The following is a 22,389-nucleotide window of genomic DNA, read 5'->3' on the forward strand; positions in this document are numbered from 1 at the left end:
CATAGGCTGGAGCCTATCCCAGCTCACTTTGGGCGAAGGCAGGGTACACCCTGGACAGGTCGCCAGTCAAACATCATTCAGAGTAAAATAAAAACTATTCACAATATGAAAATTAAATGTAGTTTTACAAATTATGTTTGAAATGTCTAAAAAAAAAATAATTCTATGACATTACAAACAAAGTCACAATACACAACAAAACTTCACGGACATTTGACAATATGTAATATCATGACTGGATGTAGCAGTCAAAGTTCAATAGGAATGAATTACTAGTATTTAAACGGTAGTTTAGCCAGTTTTTAAACCGTTTTCAGTTTTGTTACAAACCATAAATTTCAGTAAAATAAGGAAATGTACCAAAAATCATATATTTTATCACCATTCAACCACATATCAAACATATCAACATTAATTTGACATCATAAGCTTGTCAACATTTGTATTTATCTAAGGCATACTGGACTGTGCCATATTTACAGGTGTTCCTGTTATTGTGTCTAATATGATCTACTATGAATACAAAATGATCACATTCATACAGCGATTCAGCAATAAGTAATTTTACTGTTATAAAAGTCATCTGTGTCTTTCATTGCTCGCCTTATGAAAATATAACTTTCAATAAAAAAAATAACGGTCCAGATGTGTAACATGCAGTTTAGGGCAGAAATCCTTTTGGTCGTATCCTTTGGTTTTTAAAGTCCAACAAACAGGGTGACACAAATATATGCTTTAAAATATAAATATCCTTACGATTTCAATAAAATAGGATTTACATTCATCAAATTATATGTAAATTTGAGGATAAAATTTCCTCTTTGTGTGTGTCAGCTGTTTCAAAGTTGTCAGAGTCTGTAGGACTGTGGGAATCTGTATAGATATAGTCTAACTAGGATTTTTTTGAAACCTATTGTTATTTTTGGATCATCTGATAAAACACTACATGTGGAATGATTGATCTGGGCATAATGAAAAAAAAAATGTTCTGTTAAAGCTACAGAACGGTAAATAAATAAGATCACACTTCAATGACTGTCTCTGACATTAATCTTAAATCAGTGCTCTACGGGTTGGCATTATTTATCCTCTTTTACCATGTCAGAGAAGCTGTAATCTCATTAGGAAAATATGTGCCAGCAGCTTTCACATCATCAGCTGCTAATACGTTCCCATGTAGTTTGATATCACATCCACACAGAGGCAGTAGAGTACCGCATGTAAGCAAAGAGTTTAGGAAAGGTCGCTGGAAAAATTCTGGCCTCCGTGCAGCCATGTCCACTCCCTCAGCACCTAGGACAAAAACAAAGGGCGCTGTTTTTTTAATGGTCATAATTCAGTGAAAAACAGAACGAGTCAGAAACCACACCAGGCAGCTTCTTGGCACGAGAGCTAAGGTGAGTGTGTGCATACCTCCATACTGTTCTCCGATTCCTGGATAGTGTCGTGCAGCAAACTCTGGAGGCGACTCTCGAATGTTCTGCTCTCCTCCACGAGAGACTCATCACTGCACATACGCCCAAAGAGGAGTTTTTTAGGACATGTGATTGTGTCAATTTGCTTCCTTAATGACAACAGGACAGTGTCGGTGAGCGTGAAAGCAAATATATGTGATGAGTTTATGTCAGTGAACTCACAATTGCTGTAAGCTGTGTCTGGGGGTCAGTAGAGGCGGCACGGACGAAGGGGTTCGTAATCCATCAGGACTACCGCTCACAGGGCTGCGAACTTTACTCTACACAAGACAAGAGAGTGCCTGTTATTGTGCTTGAATGCTTATTGTTGAAGATACGGCAAAACAAATCGTTATGGTTATGTAATTGACAGCGCTTTCTACATTTGCATTTCAATACAGGGAAATTGAGTAATTGAGTGTTGACACAACTCTTAACTGGTGGTAAATGATATCATGAAATAATGATGTGCAATTAACAGTCATCTCTAAGGTGAGCGGAGCTGGGAGAGTCTTTGCATCTGTGAGCCCTTCATGTTTCCTCACACAGGCGACTTTGAGCAGGTTCCACAGTTCCCTCTGTCGTCTCTCCTGCAGACTCATCAGGACTTGTTCGCTCTCAGCCATTTTCTGGACCACGCCCTCCACCTTCGGCAGCAGCTCCATCACACGCTGACGGCACCTCGCCGTCTTACTGCATTACACACCAAAACAGAATTTTGAGCTTCCCAACAGGCCAACAGTATGTTGCCGTGAACTATCCGAGCGTCCAGGCCCGTAGCTGTTTATTAATGATGTTGGAAACGAGTAGTGACCGCAGACTGGACGGCTTATTTTTAAAGAGAAATTTTCCATTAATAAAAGGTTATGGCTTCTTGTTGTTATAAGTATCAGTAAGCCCTTGATTAAGTGCTGTAAATCTGTAACCTTAAACTGAGCCATCACCGTACAGTTAAATGTTAATAAGTCACCAGCGGAAGAGTTTTCAGTTATTGTGCCAGATCAGAGCTCTTCACAGGACTGTGGGTGTCTACAGACCAGACAGACTCACAAATAACTCATTCTGCTGTTTGTTTTTTTGTTCCTACAGACATTTTTAAGGCAGGTATTTTTACTTTTTAAAGTAGGAAAAGCACAGTGTAGCTAAAAACCTTATTATTATAAATTAATCAAATTTAATTCAGATGTGTTAGTTAAAGGGTCGTTGGACTGTGCATGCAGGTTCACTGCTTGAGAGGAGGACTGCATACAGATTTGCTCATTTCATAAATTTGTCTTTATTCAGACAATTTGTTGCATGAAATGGTGCGTTCAGGTGCAACAGAGAAGTGGGAAGAAGAATAAGGGCCACCCCTTAATTTTTTATACAGATATAAAAATTCCCAAATGGAAGTTCAGCAGTGGGAACTGTTTCCAGGTTTTAAAAAAAAAAAAAAAAAAAAAAAAAAAAAAAGTAGTGTTTTGTGTTTGAGTACCTCAGGTGTGTGTAGAAGTCTCTGAGCTTCTTCTCGTAGAACTGCACAGCCTGAAACACCAGACGCACCACCTCCTGAGTGTCTCCTGAACACCTCTGGTCTGAGCAGGGGGAGGAAACGGGAAGGAAAACCAGGAGAACATTTATTTTTACATGCAGACACCATGACGAGTGTTAAATAAGAAGTGAACTGATGCGGGACAAATCCAAACCTCTGGGTTTCTCTCTGAGTTTGCGGAACAGCTCCATGGCTTTTCCTTCACTGAGGACCAAAGAGGGGACAAGAGCAGGGTTCAAGATCACGGTCAGGTCTTTTTATATTGTTTTTACTGTTACCTTTGGTTCAGACTTACAGTGTGTCCAAGGCCTCCCCGCTCCTCCACGGTTGCCTCTGCACATCCACTATGTCTGGCTGCAGCTGCATCATCTCCTCCTCCAGTTCACTCACCTTGGCCTAGGCACGCACAGAAGCCTTTCAGTCTTTTTAAAGCACATATGAATACTCCTAACACAAAGACACACACACACACACACACACACACACACACACACACACACACACACACACACACACACACACACACACACACACACACACACACACACACACACACACACACACACACACACACACACACACACACACACACACACACACACACTTCAACTCTACCTGACCACAGCTGGCAGCAGTTTGCTCCATCTCCCTCCACACACCCAGCAGCTTCTCTGATGCTGGAAAATGTGAAAAAGACACTAGTCATTAGTCAGTAGCAAACTGCATTGTTTGAGACAGTCAAGTCTGGAGAAAATGTTTCCAACTTTTCCAACAGACAATCAAATTAAGCCATAAATAACAATATTATATTTTCTATTTCAACTCTGACTGTTCATCATTGTGTCCACTCATGATAGATATGAAAGAGCAGACAGGCAATTTAATGACAGATTTTGGAGCAACTTCCTTCTGTCTACCAACATGAACATTATAATGTGGTAACATAATACCGATCCCAGTGGCTGTCTGCTCCTGGTATTTGTCCATGTCTATGTGAAGGCTGGTGTTGAAGAAGTCCAGTTTGGCCACGAGTCTCTGGTGCATGGACACCATCTCATTCTTCTGTTTGGACAATGAGGAGTTATGTCTCAGCAGGCTCATACTGAAAGACAGAGAAGAGCAGATATCTCTATCTGTGTTTCACCAAACAGATGTGTGTGTGTATGTAGAAGTTTGTATGTGTAATGGTGTGTGTCCTACATGGCAGCTTTCTGCCCCTGCTGCAGTCTTTGCCAGTCCTCCTTCAGAGAGCGGATGGTGTGCCACGCCTGGCCGCAGGTCCTCCTCAGAGGGCTGTAAGCCAGAAGGTGCTTTGGGTCGGTTTCTATGAGAACCAATGAAACAGAAACACATCAGCCTAAAAATTCAGAAAACACAAGTTACAGCTAACCCGGGATATTAAAATGTCAAAATGTTTGTTTGGCTCACTATATTAGCAGTGTGTGTTGCTCAAATATGGTCAACCTGGTACAAAATATGTAATAATTTTAGGATTTTATGATCTAAGTTTACCAAGAATGCAATGGATGACTTCTGTAGGAATCCTGAGAGACTAAACATCTTGGTTGGCCAAGAAAAAAAACTAATAGCTTGATTATTTTCGTTTTTAAAAAGGTTCAGTGTTTAGGACTTGTGGGCGGTGGGGTCAATGGAGGGAAATGGAATATAAATTTCTGAATTATGTTTTCATTAGTTTATGATCATCTAAAACTAGGAATTGTTGTGTATTTATAACCTTAGAATGAGCCTTTAATATCTACATAGAAAGTGAGCCCTCAAGCAGGTGGTAACCCAAAAGGCACAAACTAAGCACTGGCTCAATAAAGGGGCTTTCAGATTATTTGCAAATTTCCTGGCCGCTGTAGATTATTTTACATGCTTCGAAGGTGAAGGTGAGTGGAGTGGTGTTCAGTTGACTGCAATCTGCAACATCACTACTAGTTACTACTAAATCCTACACACTGCTCCTTTAAGCACTCACTGAGTTTACACTACTGAAGCCTGTTCAACTGAACTGGCATAAAGATGATGAAACATGACAAAGTACGAGAGTTTTAATGTCCTTAGTTGAGTAAAAAAACAAGTTTTGTACTCACGAACAAAGCGGATATTTTCAGGAAGTGTTCGAGGAGCAAACTGGGGCTCATAAACGCAAGAGGAGCGATCAAACAGGAAGACCAGCGGCAGGTCTGTTCGCCGTCCATCGACCTCCTACAAAGAAAACAACAATGCTTTGACTCAATACATTACCGCAGAGTGATCAGAGTATTATGTGAATGTATTGTGTGTACAGTTTATGGTCGACATTACCGTGTAATCTATGGCGCACTGCGTGACCAGTCCCTGAGGCTCCAAGGCTAACCCCGCTTCGAGCAGCAGCTCCTGATTGGCTGCAGGGATGTTGGTGTCTTTTTCTATTCTCAGCTGCAGGTCGGCCACAGTCTCCTCATCTGAGACCGAGTATGTCAGGATCTTTGCAGACATCATGTTCAGGACATGAACCAGCTGAGCGAACAGAGACAAACCAAGAACAAGAAGACGCAGTAAGTAAATGTGTTGGTTTAAGAAATAAAAAATAGAAAAGATGCAACATCCCCTTAAATTCCATCAAACTTTAAAAGTTAGAAGAGTTGCCTTTACAGTTAGCTTCTCCATGAGGCTGTGAGGGAATTTGTTTAATGCTGGATCATAGATTCAACGACGTAACCTTTCTATAGGTTTTGTCAAAATCTGACCAGTGATGTTTGAGCAATGTTTAACAACAGAACATTAAGAGAGCGTTCCCACATGGGGTAAACTGAGAGAATAAATTGAATGAATTTCTCAGTTAACCTTGAGCTGCAGTATGAGCTCCAGCTGGGAGAAGCAGTCGTTGGGTGTAGCATTGCAGTCTTTGCCTCTCTCCTGAGGAGACCACTTTAACATCAGCTGCAGCCACTTCTCCAGCTTCTCTAATAACAGACTGTCAACCAACAATTTACCACATTAGACTGAGACAACAAGAGTATGATTCAGCAGTTTCATGTGCATGTGTGTGTTTAACACACATATAGTCACCTGTTAAGGTTGTTGGGCTGCGGCAGATGTTTGGAGAAGCGGACTTCCCCTGAGAGGTCCTCATAGACAGCGATATCATCGTCCTGCTTCAGCTGGAGTTTATGGTGCCTGGAGGACAACAATTGAAAACAATTTACTTTTTTTTTCAAATTTTAACCAGTTGATTGTGGAAAATTCTGACCCGTGAAAACGGACACGGACCATTTACAATAATGAGACTATATTTTTCCTGTATAAAGCGGATGGCCCGTGAGCTTCATATGAGTCATTCACCAAATTAGGGAGGAACAAAAGGCATTTATGCTGGCACAACCAACATATCCTGCAATTCTTGGGCAACTCCTGTTTCTTCATAAATTTAACGTGTGCTAAAATCCAGTCACGTAACAAAAATATTTTCCTGCATAAAAGGTTATCATTGCTTAACATCAAATAACGTCATTGTTCATCATATTTTGCGAAAGCTAGAGAAAAAAAAGATAAATTTGAGAGGGGTGAAATTGTGGAAAATTTGATGCATAACTTTAAAGTAGTTGTTTTGGAAAATTTCCCTTTCTCACTGACGACTTTTTAGACAGATATAGGATTTTCAAAAACGTGGTACTACCAGGGAACGGGTTGCCAGGTTGGTAAGAAAGGACGAAATCCTGTGATACACTCAAACACCAAAGTTCCAAAGCTCCAGTAGTCCACTGTGACCGTGTACTTCTGCCTCTCAATGAGCTCTGGAGCCTGAAAAAAGTGAAAGAAAAGCAGACGGGTTGAGCTGTTACCTTCCACAAAGTGGTGAGGAGCACACGGGTGTAAATGTGTTAACTTTCATCACTTACCAAGTATTGCAGTGTTCCCACAAATGATGTGCAGAGGCTGCTCTGGTCCAACTCTTTAGCATAGCCGAGATCAATAATCTTGTGGATCAACTGAGATTAAGATAGGGAGCAAAGAAAGAGTGTTCATATTAATGTATTCCTATAATCGCAATTTAAAAGAACATTTTGACACTTTGGGGAAATAATGGGAAAGCATGTTCACTGTGTTATGGATCTTTACCCATCTTGTATCTGGGTGTTTGGTAATGGCTCAGAGCCAAGAAATAGTCTGGAACATAAACTTCATAAAGTGGCAAATTTATGTCTTCATACTTATGTGCTCAGGCACATAGTTAGTGTCTTATAATAGCCTGTCAGCTATTTACAGGGCATCTGTAAATTGTAGCTACATAAAATAACCTGGGTTACACTCTCCCCCTATAAAATGCATGAGTCTCTGCATGCAAATTGGTCAAACTCCACATCAGCCACCACTACAAGCAGTGTTTCCCTGTGGGCTGTATCCCGGCTCTGGCAGCTTCAAAATTAATGTGACGATATGAGAGTGGTATCGATCTTCACATCTAACTCTCAACCAGAAAGAAATACATGTATTTCCCAAAATGTTGAACTATTCCTTTAAAACCTTTAAAAATCAACTTCTAAAGACCTTCCTGTTTATTTATTTATCTATCACAACTGCCTTAATAACCTCCCAAACCAGAAAGTCAGTCTGTATAGTGGGTTTACTGTTTCTGTAATATGCAAGAGAAAAACAAGCATCATGTAAAACTATAAACTTAACAGATACAATTTGTTTGGCAGAGTTTCACTTAACCCAGCATTTGTGCATAAACATGAATATATGAGCACTTTAATAAGTCTGCCCTCAGTTATATAACATTATTCATTTTCCTGTATTCTTTTACAGGTTGGAGGATGACATGTTATGATTTCTTGCAACATAGACAAAATAAAGGGAGACCTACAGAGGACCGTAAGAGCAAGCCGATCACAAAAGTTTCTCATAACTGCAAGTAAAGGTTTAAAGATGTTCATGAGTTTTCCACATTAAGTACTCAGTGGAAGGATAAACATGAAGAAGTGTGAGACGAGTCTCTTGAACTTATTCTACATAACCCACATAGAGGCAAAAAAGTCTTTGTAGTGGTTTGGGTGTATTTGCCATAACAAAATGGTTCAGTGGGTCTTTAACTCACTCTCTTCTCTCCCTGCTGCAGCACAATATTTTCTGGTTTCAAATCTCTGTGGATGATCCTCTTCTTGTGGAGGTAGGTTAGAGCCGAAGCTGAGCAGCAAAAGAAGAAGAAACAGTCGAAGGAGCGAGAGTTATAAGAAAAGAAGGAGACAAAACTGGAGTTTAACGCATTGCAAATTATTTTGTGAAATATGGCGCATGAACAGGTAGAACACAATTTTCCTTTATAAATCTGACAGAGATTAATGGCTCAATCTCAAATGAAAAAAGTTAATGCTGCATGTCCTCAAACTGTAACAATCACTAACTCATGCTGCTACTCGCCTCACACTTTATGGATATTTTCATGCAGAGATGAAGCTAACGGGCTCCACAGGTCAGGTCAGCTCACAATCACACCCCGACATTTTTTTTTATTTTTTAAATTTGCAAACCTGTTCCTCAGTTTATCAGACTGTGCAGCTCCCTCTGGAGCCACAAACGGCTTCATGCAGTTTTTTATTTTATTATTATTATTATGTAGGAGAACAAGACCTGCAAACATACTTGTTTCTGACCGTTTCACTTCCCTCTCAGAGTTGAAAGTTTCAGCTGTGTTAGTGGTGAAAATAACAGACTGGAGTACATCTCTCCTCCACTGCAATGTGGGAAATTAAACCACCAGAGGTCAGCAAAAACACAATTTTTAGCCAGTGTTCAGACCCTGAGAGTCATGTATACATGTTGTAACTGAAGTTAAAGTTTAAAAGGTTTCGTCTGAGTTTACAACTGATACTCTATTGTCACTTTTCTTGTGCGTCAAAGGATGATGAAGCGGAACTTATAACCTTTGGGCACCTGTATGTTTATGAGAGTGAGAGAGAGAGAGAGAGGTGGGTGGGTGGGAGTGGATGTACATGCCGATGTTGTTTTTCTTTCTCATGAAGCAGTTTAAAGGGGATCAGTCATTACCAGGAAATATCCGCCAGTGGGTTACAGGAAAAGTAGTTTCTGTGTGTACGCGCTTGTGTGTGTGTGTGCGTGTCTCACTCTAGTATCTTCATCACATAAGTGATCCATACCGTATGTCTCCTCTCTCAAACCTAGTTTATACGCCGAGTGTGTGTTGATGTTAGCGCAAGTACATCATGTTTAACAAATGGCGCGTGAGTGTCCGATCGCTGACGTAAACATCTGTGTGAGTGTGCGCTATTGCCATGGTGACTAAGAGGTTAGTGGTTTAGGGTCACTGATTACATCATGACACTGCCCACCAGGAAGCTTTCCTCCGTACTAGAGGAAACTAATCACACTGCCAGCTCACTCAATCACTTAATGAATCTATCACTCTGGCATACACGACTTAAAGAGTTAGAGTAGTCACAGTGCTGGAGATCGAGACAAATACTCACAAATATCGCCTAACAGAATGAGAACGGAGCCCTCCATCATTCCACAGCAGTTGTCCAACAGGTTCAGGTACTGTGGAGAGCAAAAACACACACACCCGAATAACATAAACCATCGGAGAAAATCAATAAAGGCGGACACAGGAATGAGCTCATTAATCTGTCTTAGTTTTTTATTCATGTTTTAAACTTTTCAACTCATCTGTTCTTCTATAAAACAGCTACTTTCTGTCCATGAAGTGCATCTTTATTAGGGATCAGACAGGCCCAGACTCAAGATTTATTCACTGAAAGCATTTTTACACTCTATTTGTGATTTTAATAAACTTTACAAACCTTAATAAAACTGACAAATCAAAGATTAGGTTGTAAAGACTTTGGTTTGTTTTACTTTAAACAACATTTAGAGTGTGTCTCTGCTGGAAACATGCGGCAGGCCTGACAGAAGAGGATGGTGCCGTTTTCCGCTCTCTGCCTCCACTAACCGCTCCATCTGCCCCCAACTCGACTGCTTCATTTTTGACCATCTGGGATGCTTTGAAATGTTTACGACAATGCGGTTTGCCATGGTTGGCATTTTCCTGTTTTGCTGTCCTCAGGCTGCACACTCAGTTTGTTTCAAATTAAAAACTGCACCAGTTTTATCCCCCAGAACGAACAGAAAACAATTGTCTGGCTGTTGGCCCAAACAGATCAGACAAAACACATAAAATATGGTCATATTTGTGGTTTCAGCTTTTATGCACCTGGGTTTTTTCATTTCTAACCTTGATATACACACATGAAGGGCAGTGAGGATTTACAAAGACAAACCCGATCCAGTCTATTTGTCAAGAGAAAGAGTGATGAAAAGTAGTTTAAAAAGGATTACGAACGCACGACCACCACGCCTTGTTATTTCTCTGTTTCAACTCTTTGACTCAAAGGTCTTTGAGCTCTAATCCAGCGACCTGAACGACATTACATGTGCATACACACTCGCAGACATACCCAACTTTTACCTTTCTCAGATCTCCACCCTGACAGTACTCCATAGCCAGCAGCGGCAGGTCATTGGTGGCCACGAGTCTCTCCATTCCCTCAGGAACTTCTCGGGCTGCGACCACGTTAATATGATCCAACCTGAGTGAGTAAAGACGACATCATTCAGTGGACCTGCGCAATGTATCGTTTCATTTCTTTATTCACAACAAGTCCTCCTTTGCATGCTTGAAAAGTCCATTGACATCGATGTGATGGCCTAAAGTAACTACTGAAAAACGTTCAAATCTAGATCTAGACCAGTAGTTACCACAAAAATGGATGTCGCCACCACGTTGGAAAAATGAGGCCAATGCGGAAGTCCCTTAAAGTCCAATACCAGGGCAAAATGGGGCGGGTCCAAAAAAAAACACTCTGGCTCTGGGGACTTCCATTCGAAAAGCATCAACTTCATTCATTAAATACTGAGTCAATGAATTTTTCTCAAAAAGCGGTATGTTTGGGAGCATTTCTGGTTTGATTGACATGCCTGGGGTGCAGTCAGGTTGCTGTTACTGGGGGCCGGGGCATAGTGTCCTCAGGTTCTCAGTCACTCTGCTCCTCCCCATCTCGTCCAAATATGGTCACTTCTGGCTTTAAAAAATACAACCAAAATGCCAGACTGGAGGCTTCAAATTGGCAGTTCACAAACCAATAGGTGACTTGGTGGTAACCAATGTTTTCGGCTTGGGGTCGACTACGTGAAGCAAAATCTTTCCACCCTGGCTGCAGATGTCAATAAATCACAGGAAGTTCAACATATAAGTAATTTTTCTTTGTCCTATCTGACTATGTTTTACAGGCCAGATATAAGAGAGATTTATGGAAATATACATGGAGATATAAAATTGGCAGGTAATTCACAAGAAAAAAAGCAGCAGTTTGTGCAGCAAAAAATGTTTTTCTGCTTCCCTGTTCTGTTGATTTTCCTCTCAGATTCTCCTTGTGACCTCTTTGGGGTCCCAACCACCAAACATTTGAAGCAACAGAACACCTTATTTCAAAAATGTAGACTTTGTTCTTGCATTTCTTCTCCATCGTAGTGTCAAACAAATTAATCTAAAATAGCACACTTTCACAAATTTTGGGCAAAACCCTTGAAAACTGATTTTCACCATCTCTCTACAGTTTGACATCTAACCTGCTGTTTTCCTTTCTCTTCCTCTGTTTTTCATTCTTTGCCATTTCATAACTCTGACTCAAACAATGTGTTTCTGATTGTCATCAGTTCAGGCACAAACCAAAGGATCTCACACTGATCCATCAGGAAAATGATTTACACTGTAACCATAACACTGCACGACACGTAATCAGTGTTGTAACAGCTACAATAACAAGAGACAGATTTACTCGACAGGCTTATTAGAATAATAAGCCGTAGTTAAGTTACTATCAGCCATTAACCGGCTTTCTCGGAGTCAGTGCATTTTATATTTTTATATTTTTTTACTGCTATTTTATTGCTTTTTATTATTCTATTATTATCTTATTGCTTCCTGTATGCTGCTGTAGCGAAAAAATGTTCCCCTTGGGGATTAATAAAGTAACTACCTACCTACCTTCTTCTCTGCAGACCTCTAGTGTGAGTTAAAATTAGTAAATAATCAAACAAACTCAAACATGATTAGAAGCAGCATAGTTATATGTTGTTATTACAGGACACTTTTTTCTGCACTATATGATTTAATGACTTCTTAAGTTAATTTGAAAACACATTTTAGAGAGAAAGAATGAGATGAAACCTGCATCAGCTTGTGGGGCAATTATATTGTTTTTTCTCAGTTTTCACTAAAAGATTCAGCAGATGAAAAAGTAGCGCAGTGTAAACTTTTTAAACACATCATAACTCAAAAACAAAGTGAAGTGTTTTTTTAGTATATGTGCATGCGTAAATCTGTGTTAAGTAGCTGTAATAATATAATGGTAGGTTGCCATGTCCCCTGCCCTGTGGTTTTTCCAGGGGTTGAGCGTGGGTGCACGGGGAGGCTTGTGGTTGTGACCATGTCTGTCTGAAAACAACACGCTTGTTAAAGTGGGACGAGGATTGAAATGGTTTTATATTCATACTTGCACCAGAACATGACAAAAAACAAGCTCATCTCCCAACTCACAAAACCCACACGAGCTGGCGTACAACTCCGGTGACCTGACACCTAAACCGACGCTGTTAAAAGACGTGGGCGGAAAATAAACGCCCGTCAAAACAGAGCAAAATGAGGGGGCGGTACATTACGCTGTCAGAAATAACCGAAGTCACCAAAATAACCCACACCTCCACGCCGTTCTAATTATTTAATGTGTGATCTTTACTATTTCAGGATGCAAATTTACATTTTGTTCTTTGAGACAACTTGTGAAACAGATGGGTACATAAAAGTCAAATGTTAAACTCATAAGCACCCGACTTGTCATGGAATGTACCGCTGTGAGTCACAACATGTGAAACCCAAACTCATTTGTCATACCAAAAACAGGTTCAAGTCAAAGCATGAAAGAGTTTCAGTAAAAAGAAATGGGAAAATTCACCAATTTCTTCAGGCAAGTTCAATGTGTCACACACTTAGACGCATCACTGCGGTAAAAGAGACTCCTGAATCTGTTGTGGGCCGAGAGACGAGCTTGAGCAACAAGCTGTCAAACAAAAGGTTAATAAAACAGTTTGGTCATCGGCCGTAAGCCTGTGTGATGGACAAGATGGGGCAAACATATTTCCTTCATAAATACAGTGAAGGAAATCATTATTTGATCCCTTGCCAATTTGGTAAGTTTGCCCACTGACAAATAAATGAACGGTCTCTAATTGTAATGGTAGGTTTATTTTAACAGTGAGAGACAGAACATAAAAAACCCCCCAAAAAACAGAAAATCACATCATATAAAATTTATAAATTGATTCGCATTTGATTGTGTGAAATAAGTATTTGATCCTCTACCAACCAGCAGGAATTCGGTCTCCAACAGACCGGTTAGATTAGTCCTCTCACTTTAAGAATGTACTCCGAATCGCGACTCGTTACCTGTATAAAAGACACGTGTCTCAACTCAGTACCTGTATAAAAGACACCTGTCTCAACTCACTACCTGTATAAAAGACACGTGTCTCAACTCAATACCTGTATAAAAGACACCTGTCTCAACTCACTACCTGCATAAAAGACACGTGTCTCAACTCAGTACCTGTATAAAAGACACCTGTCTCAACTCAGTACCTGTATAAAAGACACCTGTCTCAACTCAGTACCTGTATAAAAGACACCTGTCCACAGAATCAATCAATCAGATTTCAACCTCTCCACCACGGGAAAGACCAAAGAGCTGTCTAAGGACGTCAGGGACAGATTGTAGACCTGCACAGCTGAAGCTTTGAGTTGCCAACCGACAGCCTTGAAACCTGAAGGATTTGGAGGATCTGCAAAGAGGAGTCGACCAAACATCCTGAGATGTGTTCAAACCTGGTGACCAACTACAAGAAACGTCTGACCTCTGTGCTCGCCAACAACGGTTTCTCTAATGAGTCATGTTTTGCCAGGGGATCAAATACTTATTTCACACAATCACATGCAAATCAATTTATAACTTTTATATGATGTGATTTTCTGGATTTTTAAAAAAATATTCTGTCTCTCACTGTTAAAATAAACCTACCATTACAATTAGAGACCGTTCATTTCTTTGTCAGTGGGCAACACTACATTTCTGCTCTTCATCACATCACTGCGTGTGAGAGTTAAACTGACCTCTTCATGATCTGGATCTCCAGACTCCATCTCTCTTTGTTTCTCTCGCTCAGTTCCTGGCGGCACTGCTTTATGGCAATCTGCTCTTCTGTGTCCTGAAAGTACACACACACACACACACACACACACACACACACACACACACACACACACACACACACACACACACACACACACACACACACACACACACACACACACACACACACACACACACACACACACACACACACACACACACACACACAGAGAGTTGGGTTACCATCAATTCAGAGGACACTACATTGACTTTCATTCATCTCCTGCACACTTGTCCTAACCCTAAATACTTAGTTTGAGGTTTGAACTCTTAACAAAATTAGCATTATGAAAGTGTCACTTTGGACTCTGGGTAACTTTGACAAACCAATCTATTGATTAATTAATGCAAAATGCATCAGTAAATAAATCTCATTTAATCATTTCATAAATTCTTACTTTTTCTGTATTAAGTACTTCTGCTTTTAATACTTTATGTACATTTACTACATCTGTCTGTTACTGTTGATATTTTGTAGTTTATTGCCATCAAAAATCTTCAGCTTAGTTTAAATTTACTTCAATTCAGGAACATCTTAGTTGTGGCTTGACTTAAAACATTTCTCCTTCTTTATAACATTTAAAATATGATGTAAATCCTATGTTTCAGTGTGACCAATCTAGCTATTTCTCTTCAGAAGACCCTTTGGATGGATTTTTGTGCTTGATGATAAACAGATTATATATATATATATATATATATATATATATATATATATATATATAAAAAAAAGAAGGAATGAAGTCAAACATGGGTACAAACACACAACATGCTTGGTAGCACCTTTGTCTGCAAAGCACTGAACATTTAACCACTTCCCAAAAATGACGAGCAACACAAGTACATCTCACTACCTGTTCCTCATTGAGGAAAAGGCACTGACCGCTTCCCATCATGTTTGTCAGAGGACTAATAGTAACCCAAACTATTGTCATTAAAGCAGGAAGAGAGGAAATGTTCTATACAGGAAGTTTAATCATCACCGCAACGCCCCAAGTCTGCAGTGGCACTGATGATCAGCGCTGTGATTACACTGCTCAAGAGACAGTAGAGTCTCTGGAACTCTACTTCCTTTACTACTGTAAAACAGCAGCGGAACTAAGTCATACGATGTGTTTCATGACAAGTTTCATGGTATTATAAATATAGACAAACTATAATGTTAGTAACACACATTGTCAGTCTAAAACTTCATTTACAGCCAAATAATTTTGATATATATATATTTCATATTGAAGCTAGAGCTGCAATGATGAGTCAATTCATCGATTAGTTGATCGACAGAAAATTAATCACCAACTTTTTTAAATAGCCATTTAATCTTTTTTATGAATTTTATTTTACAATTCTCTGATGCCAGCTTTTTAAATGTGAATATTTTCTGGTACATTTAGTCTTCTATGATAATAAACTGACTGTTGGTTGGGACAAAACAAGACGTTTAAGGCTGCATCTTGGGCTTTGGGAAACACTAAACAACGTTTTTCACCATTTTCTGACAGTTTAACAACAAATCAATTAATCGGGAAAATATTCAACAGATTATTCCATGATAATAATCATTAAATGCTACAGCAATCAAAACCACAACGGAAGTGCTTTTCCATGATGTATTTACATCCGCATGATGATGCTGCCTGGCTCAAAGCCAGCTCTGTTTGCCTTGAAAGTGAGTGTGAGTAATAGAAATTGAGTACAGTTGTAAGGGGAGGAAGAGGAAGGTCCACTAAGCGGGTGTTTTCCTTTTCCCATGGTGTCCATTTGCAATGATGTAACTCTACACTGCTTTTATCCTGTGACTTACAGTGACATCATGACAATAGTCACCATTTATGTTGGACTGGGTTCACAACGATGACACCTGGACTGCTGTCATACCATACTCTCAAAAACCATGAAAATCTTGAAAATCCAAATCCCCCTCGACACGGATTCAACTTTAGTTCTAAAGGTAAAATTTCTTCTCTTCGTCATAACTCAGTCAAATCTGAACACGCATATCACTGAAAAAAGACCCTCCTTACGCCTCCAGGACTTGACTGGTAATCATTATGTTTTCTTCAGTATCAGAGTGTATTAATACATTGCAAACAGAAATTGCTGATAGCTGATTTGCCAGTTTGGCAAAATGTAAAAAAAAAAAAAAAAGAGGCTAAAAAAGAGCTCTCACATTATGGGAACTGTGAGGCGGCTTTAGCTTTGGTGTTGGAGCAAGTCGTCTCTGTCTTACTGTTAAGCTAACTCAACTCAATGAGGAAAACACTGGAGCATTTACTTTGTGAAATAAAAATGATTTTTGCTGCGATGTGAAGGCACTTTAAAGTTGCAGGACTCCTCTCTAAATAAGACAAGAAACAATAATTTACTTGAAAAAAGTTTCTTCTTTTTTTACATTTAGCCTACATTTGATCAGAGATATTATTTTTCACAGTCATTATTGAAGAAATGTGAATGGAACTGATGATAGTGTTGACTGTAAAACCACTTTAGTTATCCTGCATCTGAGACTTAAAGTGCTCATTGCAATATAGTCTTTAATTCAAACTTCTCTTCCAGAGGAATTACCAATCATTCAATCTACTGTTAAATCTTATCACAGCAACAAATATGTTCCCCAAAGGGACAGTAAAGACACCACGGTATGTTAAAAAAAACTGATTGTGTACCTTATTTTGCCATCTTGTGACATTCCCAAAGCCTCCGGTGCCGAGCCGCTTCTTCCGCTCCCAGGCCCCACAGCTCAGTGGCTGCTGCAAGGGGACTTGATTCATGGCCTCCTTGCCTACAATACAACACAGAGCAAGAATCAACTTAAGTCTTCAGTCACATCAGCGGCTTTCTGACACAATTTGACCCCCACTAACGCAAAAACGTAAAGTTTAGCCTGAGGTACCTGTGGCACAATTAAATCATTCAATAAAAAAAGGATTACCAAAAATGTTGATAACCAAGTACCCGTTGAAGACATTTATTGTGCAAAAAAAAATACAATTGTATTTGTTTGTTTTAAGCGTCTCACATGTGGGAATACGTTTAATGTCTGTTTATGTACAGTATGAAGTGAATATCTTTGGATTTTGCAGTTGGGAGAAAACAAGCAATACTAAGACAGCAGCTACTGTAAACCAAAAGACTCAATGTTTTATTAACACAAATTCAACAGATCATTTGGTCATTAGTCCGGGGGATGAAGCAGTAATAGGTGGAAGTACAAGGTTTGACCTACAGGTGACATTAAATGGGTAAAGTGACAGATCAGTGTTGTAGGCTGCCGGTAAGCATCAAGAAAAAGGTCTGCAGAGGTGTAAATAATAAAATGAATGACGGCTGAATTCCATTTAGCTGCAGCAGTTTCAGGGTCCATTGTGCATGCTGGCTCCCTGTCATGGCCTACCTAGACACTTACAGAGATAAGAGATCATATAACTGTTTACAAACGGTGTTATCGTGGACTATCATTACATCAACAATGGTTGAGGGTGTTAAAAGAGTCTTTTGGACAGGGATGATTTAGTTCCGCATTTAAAACTGTGTACATAAAGTGTGCATAAACACTGACCTGATGTTGCTTTTTAAAGTGGCTGCAATTAAACTGACCAAATACACATGACAGACTGTATGGAGGAGCGAGTCCAGGTCATAGACGCACCCCTGCAGCTCGCTTTTAACCAGGCCTGTCCCACAGGGGCACGACTTTCCTCGGTGCTTTCGATTTAGACTTTATACGTTAGTATATATTGCTTATACTCATTCGTACACACAAGAAAAGGAGACATTTTCCTCTGTTTATGTTTCCTGTTACTACAACATACAACTAGCTCAAGTCCATGCAGAAAAACGCTTCTTTTTGAGTATCATTTCTACTAAGTCCTACCTTAGAGTTCGTAGGCAGAGCTCTCACGCTTACACACCTGACTTTCTTTGAACAGAACTTTGTGTATCCGGTCTTTAACCGAGTTAAACTTTGAACACAACTGTAGTTTCTTTTGGCGACACAACAAACTTCACAAACTGTCTACTTCCTGATACTCATATTTCCTGAAAACCTGAGGAGACCGGACCCGCCCACGAGGAGGCACAGTTCTCGGCGCGCGCACATCCAGCTGCAGGATTCATGTCGAGTTTTAACCGTAGACATATTCAACAGCACTGGTTTTAACCATAGACATATTCAACAGCACTGGTTTTAACTATAGACATATTCAACAGCACTGGTTTTAACCATAGACATATTCAACAGCACTGGTTTTAACTATAGACATAGTCAACAGCACTGGTTTTAACCGTAGACATATTCAACAGCACTGGTTTTAACCGTAGACATATTCAACAGCACTGGTTTTAACCGTAGACATATTCAACAGCACTGGTTTTAACCGTAGACATATTCAACAGCACTGGTTTTAACCGTAGACATATTCAACAGCACTGGTTTTAACCGTAGACATATTCAACAGCACTGGTTTTAACCGTAGACATATTCAACAGCACTGGTTTTAACCGTAGACATATTCAACAGCACTGGTTTTAACCATAGACATATTCAACAGCACTGGTTTTAACCGTAGACATATTCAACAGCACTGGTTTTAACCGTAGACATATTCAACAGCACTGGTTTTAACCGTAGACATATTCAACAGCACTGGTTTTAACCGTAGACATGTTCAACAGCACTGGTTTTAACCGTAGACATGTTCAACAGCACTGGTTTTAACCGTAGACATGTTCAACAGCACTGGTTTTAACCGTAGACATGTTCAACAGCACTGGTTTTAACCGTAGACATGTTCAACAGCACTGGTTTTAACCGTAGACATGTTCAACAGCACTGGTTTTAACCGTAGACATGTTCAACAGCACTGGTTTTAACCGTAGACATATTCAACAGCATAGTTCAACAGCACTGGTTTTAACCGTAGACATGTTCAACAGCACTGGTTTTAACCGTAGACATATTCAACAGCACTGGTTTTAACCGTAGACATATTCAACAGCACTGGTTTTAACCGTAGACATATTCAACAGCACTGGTTTTAACCGTAGACATATTCAACAGCACTGGACATTTTAACCGTAGACATGTTCAACAGCACTGGTTTTAACCGTAGACATGTTCAACAGCACTGGTTTTAACCGTAGACATTTCAACAGCACTGGTTTTAACCGTAGACATATTCAACAGCACTGGTTTTAACCGTAGACATATTCAACAGCACTGGTTTTAACCGTAGACATATTCAACAGCACTGGTTTTAACCGTAGACATATTCAACAGCACTGGTTTTAACCGTAGACATGTTCAACAGCACTGGTTTTAACCGTAGACATATTCAACAGCACTGGTTTTAACCATAGACATATTCAACAGCACTGGTTTTAACCGTAGACATATTCAACAGCACTGGTTTTAACCATAGACATATTCAACAGCACTGGTTTTAACCGTAGACATATTCAACAGCACTGGTTTTAACCGTAGACATATTCAACAGCACTGGTTTTAACCGTAGACATATTCAACAGCACTGGTTTTAACCGTAGACATATTCAACAGCACTGGTTTTAACCGTAGACATATTCAACAGCACTGGTTTTAACCGTAGACATATTCAACAGCACTGGTTTTAACCGTAGACATATTCAACAGCACTGGTTTTAACCGTAGACATATTCAACAGCACTGGTTTTAACCGTAGACATATTCAACAGCACTGGTTTTAACCGTAGACATATTCAACAGCACTGGTTTTAACCGTAGACATATTCAACAGCACTGGTTTTAACCGTAGACATATTCAACAGCACTGGTTTTAACCGTAGACATATTCAACAGCACTGGTTTTAACCGTAGACATATACAACAGCACTGGTTTTAACCGTAGACATATTCAACATATTTTGGATGGGTGGATAAAGTGTTCCATGATTATTTTACGGCAGGTTTGTTGAAGGAAAGAATGGCATAAAGTTTTATTACTGCATGAATTATGCAATAAATAAATATGATGTTGTGCTGGGGGATGCCACTATTGTGGGAATGGGCATTTTAAAATAACAGGATCATATTTCCAAACCATTCATGTCACCCCTTATTTTTGATTTGATTTTGATTTTATACACTTTATTAATCCCCGAGGGGAGATTTCTTATATGCTCTCCTGACATTAAAATCTATCTTAAATATGACTTCTTGTGTTGAATTACACTGCTCTTTAGTCTCTCTCTCTCTTTAGTGGCAATATATTTTTTTTCTGCCTTTCCTCTCTAGGTCTTATATCTTTTCTAGCTGCAATGATCTTGTTTATGTATTGTGTTATGTAATCAACCATAAATACACCGAAGATGTTTTAACACTGTGTCTTAATTAGTTTTCTAACTATTTTTTTTTTAATGCAGATGTTACAGGCCTAATTTTAAGGTGGATCTGGGGGTAGATGTATGAAGACTGAGATTTTTAGACCAACCAATGTCTCAATTTCATGGAGTTTAAAATTCCTGTTAAAACTAAACAGCAACAACAAATCATCTTAAAAGTGAAAATAATCAGTCTGCTATTTAAGATTTTCTAACTTTGCAGCACCATTGTTGATCCAACAAATGCTGTGTTTGGAGAAGATGTACGTCAGACCTTCCAGAGTGATGTTTTTAATTTCATCACTTGCTATTCTCAGATGGATTTGTTTTGTATTGTGAAAAACTAAAACCATGACACAACCAACAAGCTTACACTTGACTCATTGGTTAAAACATTTCTGACGTTGCTCTGACCTGATCTTTGAGTACAGATAAATGTTATCTGATTGAAATGTTTGCAAGAAAAAAAGTCTTTCCTGTTTACACAAACAAAAGATGCTGCTTCTAAATCGTCTCCAGTGCACGAGACAGAGAGCTTCAATGGAATTTGTAATGAAAGACCTTTGTTGTCTTATTTAGTTTTGGTTAGTCATGTAACCTAGTCTGTGGAAATGTCTTAAATGTTGTCCTCGATAACATATTATTACACGTTTCCATTATATTTGTCTTTTTTGTGCCACAAGCAGTTGGTTTCAGGGGGAACTGTTGCCATAGTTCTCAGCAGTTGTCATGACGTCGTTACAGCCTATAATTTTCCAAATATTGATAGCCATCTTTTATTTTATTTTGTCACCTAAATTCCCTTTATATAGCATATTCTGTTAATACTTTTTTTGTGGTTGGTTATTTGCAACTAGTTAAAGTTTTCCTGCGATCTGCCCACCGAGCTGTTAAAATAGCTGTCTGAGGCTGATGTGTTGCTGAAGCTAAATCCTAAATAACTGCTCAAATAATTAGCTAACCAATTCCCAGAACAACAAAAAAGTGAAAATAGTTATGCAATAGACTTTCTCTGCCGACACAAAAGTTTATTGTTTGTTTAATACATAATTAAACAAATGAGTCCAAACACGTCTAAAATTGCACAGTGCCCCTACACCTTTTTTTCCACTGTATTCAAAGTTCAGTTGTCTTGTCAGATAGGAAACTCTGAGTGTGTCTCTGCTTAAATGCCACCAAGACACATTGTACACTCATTGACACTTGATATTTTGATCATGGATTTGGAGAGTCTGAGCTCAAGGAATTGTGAAAACATTTACCCACACACAAGACATTTAACAAAAATGTTTAAAAGTGTGGTTTTTCTTGTTTCTGTCAGTGCCCCACAGAAACAATACCCTTGCCAGTCATTGCATAATGAAAATTATGGGCAGTCAAATTAAAGCCAAGTGAAATACATTTTTAATCTCTCAACACAAGGGAGGAGGCATGCAGTGTTCATTTTATAACTCAAAGTGATAAGACTCCTGAACAAATGTAACACATAACTTTTAGATTGACTCATTTGTACATACAGTGCACCCAGAAAGTATTCACAGTGCTTCACTTTTTACACATTTTGTTATATTACAGCCTTATTCCAAAATGGATTAAATTAATTTTTTCCCTCAAAATGAATGCAGCAATGTACAGAGACATCCTTGATGAAAACCTTCTCCAGAGCGCTCTGGACCTCAGACTGGAGAGAAGGTTCATCTTCCAACAGGACAACGACCCGAAGCACACAGCCAAGATA

The 22,389-nt window shown here is 39.3% G+C and overlaps 1 protein-coding gene across 1 annotated transcript; it reads right to left on the minus strand.

The window, feature by feature from the left end:
- Positions 1–15: 15 nt before the first annotated feature.
- On the minus strand, positions 16–18,313 carry ikbkb (inhibitor of nuclear factor kappa B kinase subunit beta). Its single transcript, XM_069707825.1, has 22 exons — positions 18,169–18,313; positions 16,961–17,076; positions 14,216–14,310; positions 10,460–10,580; positions 9,462–9,531; positions 8,072–8,160; positions 6,873–6,962; positions 6,650–6,774; positions 6,043–6,150; positions 5,818–5,947; positions 5,296–5,490; positions 5,082–5,196; positions 4,186–4,309; positions 3,936–4,087; positions 3,601–3,662; positions 3,281–3,381; positions 3,140–3,189; positions 2,929–3,028; positions 2,000–2,147; positions 1,638–1,735; positions 1,414–1,507; positions 16–1,293 (listed from the first exon to the last, which is right to left on the minus strand). The coding sequence occupies exons 2-22, from the start codon at positions 17,063–17,065 to the stop codon at positions 1,234–1,236; spliced, it is 2,232 nt and encodes a 743-aa protein (XP_069563926.1). The 5' UTR covers positions 17,066–17,076; positions 18,169–18,313; the 3' UTR covers positions 16–1,233.
- Positions 18,314–22,389: the final 4,076 nt, after the last annotated feature.

This window comes from Brachyistius frenatus, unplaced genomic scaffold, assembly GCF_029030835.1.
Source record: "Brachyistius frenatus isolate BFR_SWC_R1_liver_20210118 unplaced genomic scaffold, ASM2903083v1 Contig_72, whole genome shotgun sequence".
NCBI classification, from domain to species: Eukaryota; Metazoa; Chordata; class Actinopteri; family Embiotocidae; genus Brachyistius; species Brachyistius frenatus.

Coding starts and splice junctions, on each gene's coding strand:
- ikbkb (XM_069707825.1), bottom strand. CDS start 17,065: ATGAATCAAGTCCCCTTGCAGCAGCCACTGAGCTGTGGGGCCTGGGAG. Junction 9,532..10,459: donor AGGGTGGAGATCTGAGAAAG/GTAAAAGTTGGG, acceptor TGCTCTCCACAG/TACCTGAACCTGTTGGACAA. Junction 3,382..3,600: donor CTGCTGCCAGCTGTGGTCAG/GTAGAGTTGAAG, acceptor GTGCGTGCCTAG/GCCAAGGTGAGTGAACTGGA.